This window comes from Cetorhinus maximus, chromosome 11 (genome assembly GCF_964194155.1).
Source record: "Cetorhinus maximus chromosome 11, sCetMax3.hap1.1, whole genome shotgun sequence".
Lineage (NCBI taxonomy): Eukaryota > Metazoa > Chordata > Chondrichthyes > Lamniformes > Cetorhinidae > Cetorhinus > Cetorhinus maximus.
Window position 1 is genome coordinate 85,444,513 of NC_135889.1, and position 18,540 is coordinate 85,463,052.

Below are 18,540 nucleotides of genomic sequence, written 5' to 3' on the forward strand. Positions count from 1 at the left end.
TCGCATCGCCTTGTGGAAAGACCAGCTCGCCAGCCTCGAACAACCCGCAGCGATGGAAATTCTACCAGATGAAAGCCTTCCCCCAGGAACTAATTGCAACTGGCTTATCACAGGTTGTTTAAAACCTACAAACACCAACAGCAGGAAAGAGTGACTCCGTCAAACATTAGATGAGAGGCACCCTCTACATGGTCATACACCTACACCCAGCTGCCTAAAGTCAAGGAAGAGCTTCATGAACAGTGTTGTTCCATTACAATCAACCCCATCTGAAGCCCACATCGCCTCGTGGAAAGACCGGCTCGCCAGTCTCGAACAACCCCCAGCGATGGAAATTCTACTGGATGAAAGCCTTCCACCTGGAACTAATTGCAACTGGGGAACCTGGAAGTGCCTTAACAGACTTAGGACTGGTGTAGGTCGTTCAAAGGTGTCACTAAGCAAATGGGGATATACAGTCAGCCCGACAACTTGTGAATGTGGAACCGAGCCACAGACTATGCAACATCTCCTGCAATGCCTATCGCTAGAGGAACCCCTGTACTGTTGCCGATCTTGCCGAATTCAACAAGGCACAAAAATGTGTCCAGTTCTGGCTGGGTCATATATAGACTGTCCGTGGACACAATATAAAAAAAAATAAATTTGTTGTTCAGAGGGAGTTTTGCAGGAACAGGTGATAATAAGTGGGGTTCATGGAGATGCTAAATCTATTCCCTTGTGGAAGATAAATTTAAAGAGTAAGTGGAAAACTGGTGAAGTGACTGTTGGGGTGGTGGAAAAATTGCCCATTGCAAGGGTTCAATTTATTCTGGGTAATCATATAGCTGGATCACTAAAGTGGGTGATGCCTATGGTAGTTGAGCAGCCTGTAGAAGTGTTTTCAACAGAGGTGTTCCAAGAGGAGCATCCTGGGTTGCTTCCAGATTGTGTGATAACAAGATCATAGGTATACAGGTTGAAGCAAGAAAAACAAGTACAGGCAGTTCAAAGGCAGGAAGGTATTGAAATCCAATTAGCCAGCACTGTATCTGGTAACGTTGCTGAGAAAGACACAGGTTTCTTTCTACATGTGGAAGCTCAGATACACCTTCGTTTTCTGCTGCAAGCTGCTCAGCCTGCTGCAGCAGTTCTCCAAAACCTTCTACGTCCGTTATAAATACTGAAGAGATTCTTTCTGTCCACACAGGCCAGCTGCTGCCTCCTGCCACCTCTCCCGGCTGGTACCCACTCAGAAGAGGACCATTCAGCTGAAGTGTTTAACTCTCAGAATCACACAGTGCAGAAGAGGCCCTTCGGCCCATCGAGTCTGCACCGACAAGTGAGAAACACCTGACCTACCTACCTAATCCCATTTACCAGCACTTGGCCCATAGCCTTGAATGTTATGACGTGCCAAGTGCTCATCCAGGTACTTTTTAAAGGATGTGAGGCAGCCCGCCTCCACCATCCTCCCAGGCAGTGCATTCTAGACCATCACCACCCTCTGGGTAAAAAGGTTTTTCCTCACATCCCCCCTAAACCTCCTGCCCCTCATCTTGAACTTATGTCCCCTCGTGACTGACCCTTCAACTAAGGGGAACAGCTGCTCCCTATCCACGCCCCTCATAATCTTGTACACCTCAATCAGGTCGCCCCTCAGTCTTCTCTGCTCCAACGTAAACAACCCAAGTCTATCCAACCTCTCTTCATAACTTAAATGTTTCATCCCAGGCAACATCCTGGTGAATCTCTTCTGCACCCCCTCCAGTGCAATCACATCCTTCCTATAATGTGGCGACCAGAACTGCACACAGTACTCCAGCTGTGGCCTCACCAAGGTTCTATACAACTCCAACATGACCTCCCTACTTTTGTAATCTGTGCATCGATTGCTAAAGGCAAGTGTCTATATGCCTTTTTATCTCTGTGTTTAATTGACTGCCACTTCGCTTCAAGAAATGCCTACCCTGAAAAAGTTTTGTCTACTCTCCGTCAGGATTTTCGAATCTTTTGCCTTGTTTACCTTCATTGATATTTCACCCCTTTCCTATTTTTACTTAGTTCTGTTGAAGGGTCATGAGGACTTGAAACGTCAACTGTGCTCTTCTCCGCCGATGCTGCCAGACCTGCTGAGTTTTTCCAGGTATTTCTGTTTTTGTTTTGCCTTTTTCACCACCCCACTAACAAGCCCCTCCGCCTTCAGAGATCTATGGACACACACGCCAAGGTCGCTTTGTTTCTCAGAACTTCCTGGTGTCATGCCGTTCATTGAATATTTCCTTATCAAATTACTCCTTCCAAAGTGTATCACCTCACACTTTTCAGGGTTAAATTCCATCTGCCACTTATCTGCCCATTTGACCATCCCGTCCATATCTTCCTGTAGCCCAAGACACTCAACCTCACTGTTAACCACCCGGCCAATCTTTGTGTCATCCGCCAACTTACTAATCCTACCCCCCAAATAGTCATCTGTGTCGTTTATATAAATGACAAATAATATTGGACCGAGCACAGATCCCTGTGGTACGTCACTGGACACTGGCTTCCAGTCACTAAAGCATCCTTCTGTCATCACCCTCTGTCTCCTACAACTAAGCCAATTTTGAATCCACCTTATCAAATTACCCTTTAACCCATGTGCATTTGCCTTCTTTATAAGTCTCCCATGTGGGGCCTTGTCAAAGGCTTTGCTGAAATCCATATAAACTACATCAACTGCACTACCCTCATCTACACACCTGGTCACCTCCTCAAAAAATTCAATCAAATTTGTTAGGCATGACCTCCCTCTGACAAAGCTATGCTGACTATCCCTGATCAAACCTTGCCTCTCCAAGTGGAGATAGATTCTCTCCTTCAGAATTTTCTCCAATTGTTTCCTTACCACTGAGACTCACTGGCCTGGAGTTCCCTGGCTTATCTCTACAACCCTTCTTAAATAGTGGAACCACATTAGCTGTTCTCCAGTCCTCTGGCACCTCCCCCTTGGCCAGAGAGGAATTAAAAATTTGGGTCAGAGCCCTTGCGATCTCCTCCCTTGCCTCCCTCAGCAGTCTGGGACGCAAATCATCTGGACCTGGAGATTTGTCCACCTTTAAGCCTGCCAACACCTCTAATACCTTGTCACTCCCTATATCAATTTGCTTAAGAACTTCGCAGTCTCTCTCCCCGAGTTCAATACCTTCATCTTTATTCTCTTAGGTGAAGACGGATGTGAAGTATTCATTCAACACTCTAGTGATGTCCTCTGGCTCCACCCATAGATTGCCCCCTTATGGGCCCTGCTCTTTCCCTGGTTATCCTAACTCAAGGCAGTTAATCGAGTTGCAGCAAAAGGATTTGCAATTAAAACCTTTATATCTGACAGTTTACTCAGAAACAGAGGCAAAATCTATTCCAGAATGTTATTACTTTATGGGTGATATTTTAATGAGAAAATGGAGGCCAGACCATGTCTCAGCACATGAAAGCTGGAGGGAGGTACATCAGATTGTTATCCATTAGGGTATAGAAATGATATTCTGAAGATTGCTCATTAAATTCCAATGGGGAGACATTTAGGAATTAGAAAGACACAGGCAAAAGTACAGAAACATTTTATTGGCCAGGATTGCATAGGGATGTAGTCAAATTCTATAGAACATGTTACACGTCAGGTGATAGGGAAACTACAAGCAGTAATTAAGCCAGTGCCTTTAATCCCAATACCGGCATTTGAAGAACCTTTCACTTGAGTCATGATTGATTGTGTAGGACCCCTCCCTAACACTGAAAATGGAAATCAGTACTTACTGACAATAATGTATATGTCTACCAGGTTTCCTGAAATGATACCTTTAAGAAATATGACAAGTAAGAAGATTATGGAAGAGGTAACTAATTTTTTTTTAAACAAGATATGGTTTGCCTAAGGAAATAAAATTTGAACACTGATCTGATTGTATGTCACAGCTGTTTAAGGAAGTAATGAACATTTTGGGGATAAAACAGTTTAAATCAACAGCTTATCATCCAGAGTCACAAGGAGCTTTGGAAAGAGGCATCAAACCTTAAAAAACTATGATGAGAGCATACTGTCAGGATTATCCACAGGATTGGGATGGGGGAATTTCATTCTTGTTATTTGCTATTATAGGCACTCATAATGCATCGAAAGGTTTAAGTCCTTTTGAACTAGTTTGTGGTCATGAGGTAAGGGGACCATTGAAATTGATTTATGAGAAATTGGTGGGTCAAAAACCAGAAACTACTCTCCTAGATTATGCATCAAACTTCAGAGAGATTAGATAGAGTATGTGAGTTGGCTAGGGAACATTTAAAGATATCACAGCAAGTGATGAAAGTGAAGGCAGATAAGAAAGATAAAGCTCACAGTTTTATTGCTGGGGAGGGAGTGCTAGTTCTGATACCAGTACTAAGTGACTCATTAAAGGCAATGTTTAGTGGGCCTTGCAGGATTGAAAAGAAATTGAATGAATTATTTAATAAATACTCTAGATAGAAGAAGCAGAGGGTGTGTCATGCAAACATGCTTGAAAAGTACTTTGACAGGGAAGAGGGCCGAAAGGAGGTGTTAGTGGTTATAGATGATAAGAGAGTAGAAGTACAGGACTCTGAAACTGATTTTCCTCTAATCAAATTGGATAATGAGGGGGTACTTGAAAACTTAAATATAATATTGAGTTACCTTCCAGGCAAATGTCAGTGATTTGGAAAAGCTATTGCAGTCACACAAACCTATTTGTGGGAATAAGTTGGGGGGGATAGATTTAGCTATACTTATCGTCTTATAGCAGCTTCCATCTTCGATAAAGCAACATCCTTATAGATTAAATCTGGCAAAGTTATCACAAGTACAGAAAGAATTTGATTCCATGCTTCAAAATGATATCGAGTCTAGTTGCAGTGTAACTGGAGTGTGCCTACGGTACTGGTACTGAAACCGGATGGAACACAAAAGACTGTACTATCGATAGGTGAATGTGGTGACAGGAATGGAGTCCTATCCTATACCATGGTTGGAGGATTGTACTGAGAAAGTGGGACAATCAAAATTTATCACAAAGGTTGACTTGCTAAAAGGGTATTGGCAAGTACCGTTATCGGAGAGACCAAAGGAGATATCGGTTTTTGTGATGCCAAATGGACTACATCAGGTTAAAGTCAAGCCATTTGGTATGAAAAATGCACCTACAACATTTCAAAGACTGATGAAGTAACTGCAGGTCTAAGCAATTGTGCTGTTTATTTTGATGACTTAATAGTTTTCAATTTACAGCATTTACAGCATCTGGAAGAATTATTTACTTAATTACAAGAAGCTGATTTGGTGATGAACTTGACTAAAAGTTAATTTGTAAAAACGTTGGTTACGCATCTAGGCCATACCACTGGACATGGTAAAGTGGCTCCAAGAGATGTGAATATCAAAGCTATCGTGGGTTTCCCAGTGCCTACAACAAAATGAGAATTTTTGAGATTTCTGGGCATGAGTGGGTTTTACTAGAAATTTGTGCACACTTTAGCAGTGTGGTTGCTCCACTGACTGAACTATTGAAAAAGAACATGAAGTTTCAATGGACACTGGATTGTTAGAAGGCATTTGATAGCCTAAACTGTATTAACTACGACACTAGTCGTGGTAATGTGAATTAACTTTCCTTTCTTCATATAATTCATCTACCATTCCTCAGCTAATTTTCTTAAAGATAGCTCAGTTTCCCTCAGTCTAGAGTCACATGACAAAAAGTCAATGGTGCAAGGTACTGAAACAGAGCTGGTACCCAGTCATATTCTAGCAAAGTCACTGCGTCAAGGGAACAGGGTAAGGAAGGAGTAAAAACCAGAACCAAAAAAACACTCATCACACCTTTCATCTCCTCACCACCATCCACTACATCACAAAACTGGAACATATTTTATGAGCCTCCATCCTGTCTGCAGAAGCTGGAGTTGCTGGTGGAAAGACCAGTCACCCACTTCTATAAGGCTAAAAAGTTAACCACATAGATGAACATACATGATACAGTAGAACACTCTGAACTCAAGCTGAAAGCATGTGTTGCAGCAATCCGGCAGAGATACCACATACTTAAAACAGATACAAATCAGTAGTTAAAGTTGTGATGCAATTTTATTTTTTTCTTATAAGTTTTACAGTAAAGCCATTATTAAATCCACTATGGCTCAAAAAGTCATATGAACTGCCATGTATTAATATCAAAATTAATCACAAAATATAGCTACCATTAAGGCAGTTGGTTTCATTCAGATATTATCTCCCCGTACATTATGAAGAGGAAACAAATTAGCTCAATGAGTCAGTGCTTTTTTCTACAATTGTTAACTAAAAATATCAGGCCTTCTTTAAAAGGTCATATTTTAATTCATGCCATATTTATTTTTCAGTTCTTGAACTTTTGAGATGTACATCTTCATTGCCTCTTCTTTGCTTGTTCCTAAAGATATTAAGAATGTCCTATTAATGCAGTCTAAAAAGCTGTTGTCTGCAATCTATGCCTTTAAACCCACTTACAAGCAAGCAGATTTTTATTTTATAAATTGAAACACAATCTAATCAATGCAGGCCTGCTAAATAAAAAAAAAACAACTCCATTAAACTGGATTATCAAAGTACAAATTAAAATCAAACAGCCCTACTACATTCAATTCAAAAGTTAGAATCTTAATGCAAGAATCTAAACTGTCACTGACAGGAAGTGCCAAAGAAATTGTGCATCTGCACATTAAAGGACCAAAACATTTCTTGAACTTGGGTATGTAAGTTTAAACTATGAACGGCAGGTTATAATTTTTGTATTTATTTTAAGTTCTCTCCCCCTTTAATAAGAGGTGCTACCATAATAGTAGGCCACATGGGATCAGCTAACAAATTACAACAGGCACAAATGTAAGAAGTTTTAAACTATAATTTTACATTCACAGGATATTTAATTTTACACACAGTCTCAAATTTTACTAGCTACTCTGAGAAATCTTTACAACTCAGTTCCATTTAGTATTTATGGTCAGAAGCCAAGCCAGATTTCAGATGAGCTAGGAAACTCATGTTACTGGTTAGGGATAGATGATAGAGAGCAGCAATTTATCACAGGATAATTAACAGGCTTTATGAGTAGGAACACATCAAGAGAACTTACGACATCTTATATACGGTATAACTGATGGATCACTTCAAACCCATGCAATTTACTGTACATAGATAGTTATTTTGGTTAATTAGCAGCCTTCATTTTTGTACAATTGATAAAGAAACAAGTTTATTTGGAGTCTCTGCACAAACCTTTACGTTCATTCCACACATCCCACTTGGCCTTGCCTTTCAAATCAAACATGCCAGGACGATCTGGGAAAATAAGAGGTATTTTAATAGACGAACAGCAGTTCCACTCTAAGTGATATTATTGCTAAGCTTTATCACTAACAAACCTGTATTCACATCTCCAACCGTTGCCTGTTTGTACAGACTGTAGATCAACAACATTTCATCATCAGATGGTTTTGATTTGAGCTGTTTAACCTCTTCTGCTGCCTTTTCAAAATCACCCTAAAACAGAAAGAATGAAACTTCAGGTCACCACTATAATATGGTCAATAGCTGAAATCCTGTCCAAGATACTTGGCTGTGTGCATTGTGTGGTCTCCATAACAGTTTCACACTAGTTAAACACAGGCTCCTTTTTGGGAGGTCCAACAAACCCAAACCCTTAATATATTACATCAGGTGTGTACTACAATGATTAGTTACATCAAGTGTATTAAGGTCAATGTAATCTATTAAGTGACCAATAACAGTCTGTGTCTCATCATTCCTTTCCCCATATTTGTCTGTAAGCATATGCAGTTCTGAGTTTTTTTTTAGGGTGTGGCAGACATAGGCACATCAAAGGTCAATTACAAGGATATACATCCCCTTCTCTGAAGCATATAGCTTGTAATTTAGTAGTTTGGGGACTTTCAGCCCTTTAGCTGATATGAGAAATATATTTTAAATCATTATTTTCCTCTTTCATCTCCATTCCTTGTAGTGGGTGACTGTAGCCACGACAGGATATAAATTGCAACTCTTCTACAACATTCAGCTGATAAAGAGGTAAAAATTATAAGTTTAAATAAAAGTTGGTTTCAGTGCTCCTTTGGAGCTTGGTTCAAGTGAGCTACAGGCAACACAACATTCAATTAGATTATGTGGATGTAGATTCAAGACATATTTTGAGTCCTCTTCAAAGGAATTTAGCTTGTGATTAAACTGAAAATACTAGTTTGTTAAAGGTCAAATCTTGCAATGCATCACACACTTTTAAACTTTTTTCTTTACCCCTCCTTTTCTATTGTCATGCCTCGTTTCACTTGTCCACTCAGGTACTCTGCTTCTTTTGCTTCCCTACACTAATCCTACAAAACTCCTCAACCTGCCACCATCCCAGTCTTGATTCACTGTTAGATAAGCCTACACCTTCCCTCTGTGCCTCTCTCTTCATCCTTTGACAGGTTTACTGAGGCACTCAGCACTGGCTCACTATAAGCAGCAACACCTTGGTCTGACCCACTGCTCCTCAGACACCATCTCTTCCTTTGAGCACCACACCTTGTTCCACCCCCCTGACCTCCTTCAAAATCATCATTCTGTACCAATTTCCCCAAGTACAATAAAAATGTTATCAAGATTTCTTCTCTGCCTTCCTCCCTCAGCCTCTGCTACAAATGACTTCTCAACCATGGTGATTTCAATCTTCATCTCAGCTCATTATATTCTCTCTCCTGAGTTCACAGCCTTCTTATCCTCCCTAAATCTCTCCCTCCATATCCATGATCACCCCTTGACCTTGCCATCTCACATTCTCTTACTAGTCTGACCGTATCAATTACAGATGAAGCCATCTCTGATCATTTTTTTGTATCACTCTTCACCCTTAACGGCCCAACCCAACTCCTTCTGCATCCCTCCCAATTCACTTGCAGCTGCACTCTCAAAATACCAACTATCTTGCCTTTGGCCCTCCATTTAACACATTTCTGCAGCTAATGATTTACTTAATTGCACCCTCACCTCCACCTTTGAGATCCTAATATCCAATAAAACCATTACTCTCTCTCACCCTGGCTGTTACCCCAGTACAGCCCTCATGTCCATTTCATTAAGTCCAAGGGACGCAGAATTGAAAGGACAACTGGTTTAGCCAACCACCACTAGATCTGGCTGGACCACTTGAAACACTTTCGGGTCCTGCTAAAGCTGCTCATTATTTCAGGATAATCCTGGAATGCAAAGATAGCCTTCTGGTTTTTTTCTCTTCTGCAAGCCATCATCTTAAACCCCACTCTCCTCAACCCTCACCTCCAAGGAACTCACGGACTTCTTGGTCACTAAGACAATTTGATCAGCTGCTTCTGCCGTGTCCCTCCCTTCCACTAGCCCAGAGAGCCCTTAAAGCTCTCCCCAGCCCTAAACTCATATCTTTCTCCAGTTTCTCTCCTATCTTCCCTTCATGCCTTCTCAGCTCATCTTGTCCATGAGCCCCACCTCCTGTTCCATTGATCCTATTCTCATTAAACATTATCCTCCAACACCTCTCTACTGTCGTTCAGCTATATAGGACTGCTCTCACATGGTTACATTCTTATCAATTGCAATGATTTATCTTTCTGCTTCCACACCGTTATCTCTGGTGTCCCCCAAGAATCTATTGCAGGCCTGCTCCCCCTTGGCGACATCACCCGAAGGCACAGTGTTAGTTTTCACATGTAGAACTGGCTATCATCAGCATACCTCATCACCACCTCTCTCGAATCCTTCACTGTTGCTAAGTTATCAAACTGCTTCTGTAATATCCATTTCTGGATGAGCAGAAATTTCCTCTGGTTAAATATTGGGAGGACTGAAAGCATTATTTTCGGTCCCCACTCCAAAGTGCTTTCCCTAGCTACTGAGTCCATCCTTTTCATGGTAACACCAAGATTAAGCCAGTCCATTCTCAACCTTGGTGTCACATTTGATCCCGAGATGAGCTTCCAACCTCACATGCATGCCACCACAGACCAACATTGCCTGACTTCGCCCATCTCAGCTCTCTGCTGCTGAAATTCTGATTCATGCCTTTGTCATCTCTAGACTAGAATATTCCAATACACTCCTGGCTGCTCTTCCACTTCTACCCTCCACAATCTTGAGGTCATTCAAAACTCTGCTACATGCATCTTAACTCACCAGTTAACCTATCATCTCTGTGCTCTCTGACCTTCATTGGCTCCTGCTCAAGCAAAATCTTGATTTTAAGATTCAAATCCCTCCATGGCCTTGCCCTCCCAATCTCTCTAATCCACCACCCTACCCAGCCCCCAAATCATCAGATATTTGTGCTCCACTAATTCTGGCCACTTCTGTATTCCAAACTATAATTGCTCCACTACTGGTGGCTGTGCCTTCAATTGCTTAGCCCCCATGCTCTAAAATTTCTTCCCTACACCTCTCTACCTCACTTTCCTCTTTTAAGAGACTTAAAAGTCCGATCAAGCTTTTGGTTATCTGACCTAATATCGTCTCATGCAGTTTGGTGTCATACTTTCTTTTTTAATGCTCCTGTGGTGCGCTTTGGGATGTTTTGTTACGTTAAAGATGCCATCTTTCAGCTGTTGCTCTTTATTTTTGCTGACAGTATTGTGCATGGCAGCTCCAGTTATTGTCGTTGAAAATGTCATCATGCCACTGGTGGATGCGACACTAGACTAATTAGTCAATCATTCCATAGCTACCATTCCTGCCCTCGAATTACAATATTCAACTGCTTCTTAAATGATTCCAGAGCTTTTACACCATTATACCACCCTCCCTGAAGCCCTAATCAGGTGTTAATGTGTGTAATCTTTTAGACAGCAACCTATAGTTTTCATTTTTGGAATTTCTATCTATATCCCCACCTCCTGAAGTTTTAGCAAAATAGAAACAGGGCTCAGGATTAAACTTTTCTATACACTTTACCTCTAGAACATGTTCAATCACATGCAGCAACTTAAGGTTGAAAAATTCATGTTTCCAACCTATCCCTCATAACTCAGTTCTCTGACACAAGGAATCAAGAACCAAATAAAGGGAGGATAGAATATGAATGTAAACTAGCAAAAAACAAAAACAGACTGTAAAAGCTTTCACAGCCAAACGTTTGCTTTTTACGTACCTAAGACAAATGTGGGTCCATTACAGGCAGAGTCAGGAGAATTTATAAAGGGGAATAGAGAAATGGCAGAGAAGCTAAATGATTACTTTATGTCTGTCTTCACTGAGGAAGATACAAGAAATCTCCCAACATTAGAGATCCAAAAGACTAGGGAGAATGAGAATGTGAAAGAAATTAGTATTAGTACGAAGCTTGCATTGGAGAAATTAATGGGACTGAAGGTTGATAAGTCCCCGGGACCCGATATTCTTTGTTCCATTCCTTCACAGGATGTGGGCTTCGCTGGGCCAGCATTTATTGCCCATCCCTAGTTGCCCTCGAGAAGAATGTGGTGAGCTGCCTTCTTGAACTGCAGCAGTCCATGTGGTGTAGGTACACCCACAGTGCTGTTAGGAAGGGAGTTCCAGGATTTTGACCCAGTGACAATGAAGGAACGGCAATATATTTCCAAGTCAGGATGGTGAATGACTTGGAGGGGAACTTCCAGATGGTGGTGAATCCATTTATCTGCTGCCTCTAGGTGGTAGTGGTCATGGGTTTGGAAGGTGCTGTCTATGGAGCCTTGGTGAATTCCTGCAGTGCATCTTGTAGATGGTACACACTGCTGCTACTGTGCAGCGGTGGAGGGAGTGAATGTTTGTGGATGTGGTGCCAATGAAGCAGATTGCTTTGTCCTGGACAATGTCCAGCTTCTTCAGTGTTGTGGGAGCTGCACTCACAAGGCAAGTGGGGAGTATTCCATCACACCTCTGACTTATGCCTTGTAGATGGTGGACAGGCTTTGGGGAGACAGGAGGCGAGTTACTTGTTGTACGATTCCTAGCCTCTGTCCTGCTCTTGTAGCCACAATATTTATATGGCTAGTCCAGTTCAGTTTCTGGTCAATGGTAACCCCCAGGATGTTGGTAGTGGGGGATTCAGTGGTGGTAATGCCATTGAATATCAAGGGGCAATGGTCATTGCCTGACATTTGAGGTGCGAATGTTACTTGCCACTTGTCAGCCCAAACATGGATATTGTTCAGGTCTTGCTGCATTTGGACATGGACTGCTTCAGTACCTGAGTCATGAATGGTGCTGAAGGAATGGAGACAGAAAATAGGGAACTACAGACCTGTTAGCCTTACATCAGTAGTAAGGAAAATGGCAGAATCTATTCCGACGGATGTGATAAATGGACACTTGGATAATAATGAACTGATTGGGCATGGTCAACATTGATTTATAAATGGGGAATCACGTTTGACGGGCCAGTTGAGTTTTTTTTGGAGAATATTACTAACAAAATTGATAAGGGGGTGGGCATAGTATACTTGAATTTTCAGAAGGCTTTTGATGAAGACCCCATAGGGAATTGGTTAGCAAAATTAAAGCACATGGGATAGGAGGTAATATACTGGCATAGATTAAGGATTGGTTAACAGGCAGAAAACAGTAGGAATAAACGGGTCATTCGCATGTTGGCAGGCTGTGATGAGTCAGTACCGCAAGGATCAGCACTTGCAGCTGTTCACAATATACAATGATTTGGATGTGAGGATCAAATGTAACATTTCCAAATTTGCACGTGACAAAAAACTAGGTGGCAATGTGTGTTGTGAGGAAAATACAAAGTTGCTTCAAGGGGATTTGGACAGACTTAGTGAGTGGGCAAGAACATAGCAGATAGAATCTAATGTGAAAAAACGTGATGTTACCACTTTGGTAGGAGGAACAGATGTGCAGAGAATTACTTAAATGGTAAGAGATTAGAAAGCGTAAATGTACAAAGGGACCTGGGTGTCCTCATCAATAAATCACAAAGCTAACATGCAGGTGCAGCAAGCAATTAGGAAGGCTAATGGAATGTTAACCTTTATCGCAAGAGGATTTGAGTACAGGAGTAGTGAAATCTTGCTCCAAATGTACAGAACCTTGGTTAGACTGCACCTGGAGTACTGTGTGCAGTTTTGGTCCCTTACCTTAGGAAAGATATTATTGCCATAGAGAGAGTACAACGAAGGTTCACCAGACTTGTTCCCGAGATGGCTGGACTGTCCTATGAAGAGAGATGGGGGAAATGGGGCATGTGTTCGCTAGAGTTTAAGAATGAGAGATGATCTCATTGAAACCTACAAAATACTTAAAGGAAGAGACAGGGTAGATTCAGGCAAGATGTTTCTCCTGGTTGGGGAGTCGAGAACCAGGGGACACGATTTCAAAATAAGGGGGACTTAGGGCTGAGATGAGGAGAACTTTTTTTATTCAAAGGATTGTGAATCTTTGGAATTCTCTACCCCAGAGGGCTGTGGAAACTCAGTCATTGAGTATGTTTAAAGCAAAGATTGACAGATTTCTAAATACCAATGACAAAGGGATATAGGGATAGTGTGAGAAAAGGACATTGAAGTGGATGATCAGCCATGATAGTATTAAGTGACGGAGCAGGCTCAATGGGCTGAATGGCCTATTCCTGCTCCCACGTTCCTAATCAACCAAGTAACCAATGTTCCCTAAAGACTGAAAGTGCTGGAAGACCACCTTGTGTCATCAAAGAACTGAAAGGAATTTGGAAGACATCAATCAAAATCAACCCATCGAATCCTGTACTCCAGAATTGGTGCTATTGAAATGTTTTATCCCACCCTTGAAATCCATGTTTTTGTGTGTCTTGTGTGTTTTGTATGTGTGTGTATAGGGATTTAAGAAGGGGTAGAGTTTAGGTTATAGATTTAGAAATTAGCAGTTCATATTTCTTTCTTTTGCCACTGGTTAAAGACAATTTGTTCAATAAACAGTTATTTACTTATTAAGTTTACAAACCTAGTGGTCGTATTCTGTTAACCTAAATTAAGCAGTTACGTGGGTTGATCAAACTTTTTCACATTTGTAACAGCTCGGGGAGCAGTGGAGTTTGATATTGCAGCGCACTATCCCCAGTGGGTCGTGACAATATCTACTTTCATGATAGTGCATCAAGGAGTGGCAACAATGAAGCTTCTTTGTAACAGGAAGCAGATATTCAAACATTTTGTGTGCATATTTCTTCAATCACTACAAAGTAGTGAATGCAAATACGTCCCAGTCTCTCACCCATTCAAAATATATTCTGCCTTTTTATTTTTCTCACTAAAGTGGATAATTTCACAAGTTGCCACATTGCATTCCATCTACTAAGTTCTTGCCCACTCCCCCCAGCCTATCTATATACCTCTGTTAAGCACTGAGGAGAACACCATCAATAAAACTTGCACTCATGGGCTGGTATAAAAATAATGGATACATTATGCTATTCCACTTTAGTGGGCCATTTAACTTAAAAAAAAACACTCCTCAATCTCTTGGCCAGTTTGGGGTTTTTCTGACTCAGCTGTAACTTACTGTGAATAGACATTTTGAAGTAACTAACAGAAAGACATCAATAACCTTCTGATGCAATGGTTGTGAAATGTTAACAAACCATTGAGTTGCTTATTATTTAGTTTGTAGATCCCTCCAGGAATTGGTCTTGGCCCACCACCATTTGTCATCGATGCAACTGCAAAACAGCATTTCATCTCAAAACAGGTCAGGTTCCACATGAACAGTGACGATGCCCAACATCACACTACCACCATTTCTCTCAACACCCTACATTGTACAAGCAGTCTGACAACTGAGACAACATCCAGTACTGGAGGAGCTGAAACTTCTTCCCACTAAATACTGGTAGCCACAAACTCCCACCACTGACTCCACCCTGGCAACTGTATGAGGCTGAATCAGACTGTTTACAATCTAGATGTTGTATTTGAACCTGATATGAGTTTCCGACCACATAACCATGTCATTACTAAGATAGCCTACTTCCAAGTCCGTATCATCAGCCGACTCCGCCCCTGCCTCAATTCATCTGCTGCTGTAAGACTCACCTATACCTTTGTTACCTTAACTATTCCACACTCCTGGCCAGCGCCCCATCTTTCACTATTTGTAAACTTAAACTCATCCAAAATTGTGCTGCCTGTATCCTATCTCATACCAAGTCCCATTCAATCATCACCCCTGTACTCACTAATCTAAATTGGCTCCTGATTAAACAATGCCTCAATTTCAAAATTTGCATCCTCACTTTCAACTCATTTCCATGTATGGCCTCACCCCTCCCTATCTTTGTAACCTCCTCCAGTCCCACAAGCCTCATATCTGCACTCCTCCAATTCTGGCCTCTTGCACGTGCCTGAAAAACCCTTTCAGCCATTGGCAGCACTACCTTCAGCTGCTGAGGCCCTAAACTCTGGACTTCCATTCTGAAACCTCTCACCTCTTTCCTCCTTTCAGACCCTCCTTAAAACCTACCTTTTAGACCCAGCATTTGGTCATCTGTCCTCGTATTTCATGTTCCTCAGTGTCAAATTTGTTTTATGACTGTGAATATGCCTGTGAAGCACCTTGGGATGTTTTGTGACATTAAAAGGTGCTATATAAATAACAAATAACAACAGATAAACTTGGAGGTAAGCCTTCAGTAGCTGGTATACAACAGACCGTCTCTTGCAATTACTTTCGCAATAGTTAGATTGAGGGGGAGTCTATAATTGTTCAATGATTCATATACATTTTGTAGTGCTAATGGGTGATTTTTTCTGAATTGCTGTTTGTTCAGTGAAGGGGATGGTAGACTACGGTTCCAGGGCCAATGACCAACGTCCACAGTTGTATGATATCAATGATCTTTCTGCAATCTTTTTAAATAAAAGTTTTTAAAAAATCTTTTAGAGCCTCAATGCAGCTTTAAGATATCTCGGGTGCAATAAGATCACTACATAGGGTCCTTTTAACACCACAAATATTTTCAATGAGGAAATCTGGTAGGAGAAACCACATTTATTTTTTGTGGATTATCCTCTTATTTCCTCTCCTCCATTTGCACACAACTCATTGGGGTCTTAAATGACCGATTTTGTAACAAGCGATGGGGCCATGTGAAAGAGAAACGTGCAGGCCGGCGTGGCAACCCTCGCTTATGGTGATGAACGGAAATTCCCTCCCGCCCCCCACCCCCCCAACCCCGCATTGAGCAACAAACAGGGGCGGGAGGGATGTCAGAGTTAGGGTGTTGAGGCTGCCGCAGGTTTTAGTTAAGGGAAAGGTTTTCTCAGGATCCAATCCAAGGTTTCCTTGCCCGCAGCAGAAGGTAGCAAACCACACCCGGCGGCTCACACAATGGCGACGGCAGCTTCGCTGTGGGAACAATGAGCCGGGCACAGGGGAGTGCCAGTGCCTCTCGCCCAGTGCCAGGATTAAAGAGCTCGGTGCAATGAGCCGAGAGGCTGATCCACAGGGTCGGGGGGCGGAGAGCCCACCACCACCACACACACACACACACACACAGACCTGACTCCAGATGCAAAACCTACCGGGAATTTTTTTTATATGAAAACAACAAATCTATCCATTATTTCAACTCCCAATCCAGGTGCCGGTGCAGTCAAACCCATTCCTGCAGCAAGCGCCTCTTACCTGGGCCATCGCTGCTGCTGCTCTCTCCTCACTCCACGCGCACAATCCCGATAGGGTGTATGAGGGCGCCGGCACACCACGACCTCTGATTGGTGGGCGGCTGTGTGCCGATCGCGGGCACTGACCTCCACGGCTGCTCTCGCCCCGCCCTCCCACTCTCTATTGGCCCCCGGTTGCTGTGGGCGGAGGCACGTTGCTTTCGAGCTCAGTAAGATCACGCGGCAGGTCCTGTTCGCTGCAGACTGGTACCCTTCTGTTCATAACAAAAACAGAATTACCTGGAAAAACTCAGCAGGTCTGGCAGCAACGGTGGAGAAGAAAAGAGTTGACGTTTCGAGTCCACATGACCCTTCAGCAGAACTGAGTGTAGTTAGGAGAGGGGTGAAATATAAGCTGGTTTAAGGTGGGGAGCAGGGGGAGAGAAGTTGAGGGTGGGGTGGTTGTAAGGACAAGCAAGCAGTGATAGGAGCAGAGAATCAAAAGATGTCACAGACAAAAGGATCAAAGAGGTGTTGAAGGTGGTGATATTATCTAAGAGAATGTGCTAATTAAGAATGGATGGCAGGACACGCAAGGTACAGCTCTAGTGGGGGTGGGGTGGAAAGATTGACAAGGTATTAGTTGTAGATTTAAAAATAATGGAAATAGGTGGGGCAAGGAAAATCTATATAAATTATTGAAAAAAACAAAAGGGAGGGGGAAGAAACGGAAAGGGGGTGGGGGGAGGGAGTTTAAGATCTAAAGTTGTTGAATTCAATATTCATATGGCGGTGCATGGCACTGAGTGTGGATCTCAGAATGCAACGGGAACAGCAGTCCGAGAAACGTTTTATGTCCCGGAGATAGCTGTAATCCTGGGTGGGTTCGAAACAAGAGGGATGGAATTTCAGTTGAAATCCACGTGGGGTGAGTCGGAGACGGAGACAGTCACTGAGAAAGGAAATATGGCTGTGAAAGCGGGTTTTAGTAAACACCTTGTCAAACACCAGGAGAGAAATGGAAAGCAATGAAGGTGGACAAGGCAGAAGAGTCCCTCCCAGAAACATGGTAGGGTCCCCCTTGTCCTCACTTATCACCCCACCAGTCTCCGCATTCAAAGGATCATCCTCCGCCATTTCCGCCAACTCCAGCATGATGCCACCACCAAACACATTTTCCCTTCACCCACCCTGGCGGCATTCCGTAGGGATCGTTCCCTCCGGGACACCCTGGTCCACTCCTCCATCACCCCCTACTCCTCAACCCCCACCTATGTCACCTCCCCATGCCCACGCAGAAGATGCAACACCTGCCCCTTCATTTCCTCTCTCCTCACCGTCCAAGGGCCCAAACACTCCTTTCAAGTGAAGCAGCATTTCACTTGCATTTCCCCTAACTTAGTCTACTGCATTCGTTGCTCCCAATGCGGTCTTCTCTACATTGGAGAGACCAAACGCAAACTGGGTGACCGCTTTGCAGAACACCTGCGGTCTGTCTGCAAGAAAGACCCAAACCTCCCTGTCGCTTGCCATTTTAACACTCCACCCTGTTCTCTTGCCCACATGTCTGTCCTTGGCTTGCTGCATTGTTCCAGTGAAGCGCAATGCAAACTGGAGGAACAGCACCTCATCTTCCGACTAGGCACTTTACAGCCTTCTGGGCTGAATATTGAATTCAACAACTTTAGATCTTAAACTCCCTCCCCCCATCCCCACCCCGTTTCTTCCCCCTCCCTTTTGTTTTTTTCAATAATTTATATAGATTTTCCTTGCCCCACCTATATCCATTATTTTTAAATCTACAGCTAATACCTTGTCAATCTTTCCACCCCACCCCCACTAGAGCTGTACCTTGAGTGTCCTGCCATCCATTCTTAATTAGCACATTCTCTTAGATAATAT

At 42.6% G+C, this 18,540-nt stretch overlaps 1 protein-coding gene across 1 annotated transcript; it reads right to left on the reverse strand.

The window, feature by feature from the left end:
• Positions 1–6,099: 6,099 nt before the first annotated feature.
• dbi (diazepam binding inhibitor (GABA receptor modulator, acyl-CoA binding protein)) lies at positions 6,100–16,812 on the reverse strand. Its single transcript, XM_078552373.1, has 4 exons — positions 16,661–16,812; positions 7,435–7,552; positions 7,289–7,351; positions 6,100–6,443 (listed from the first exon to the last, which is right to left on the reverse strand). Exons 1-4 carry the CDS (start codon positions 16,667–16,669, stop codon positions 6,367–6,369), a joined length of 267 nt encoding a protein of 88 aa, XP_078408499.1. The 5' UTR covers positions 16,670–16,812; the 3' UTR covers positions 6,100–6,366.
• Between the last annotated feature and the right edge of the window lie 1,728 nt (positions 16,813–18,540).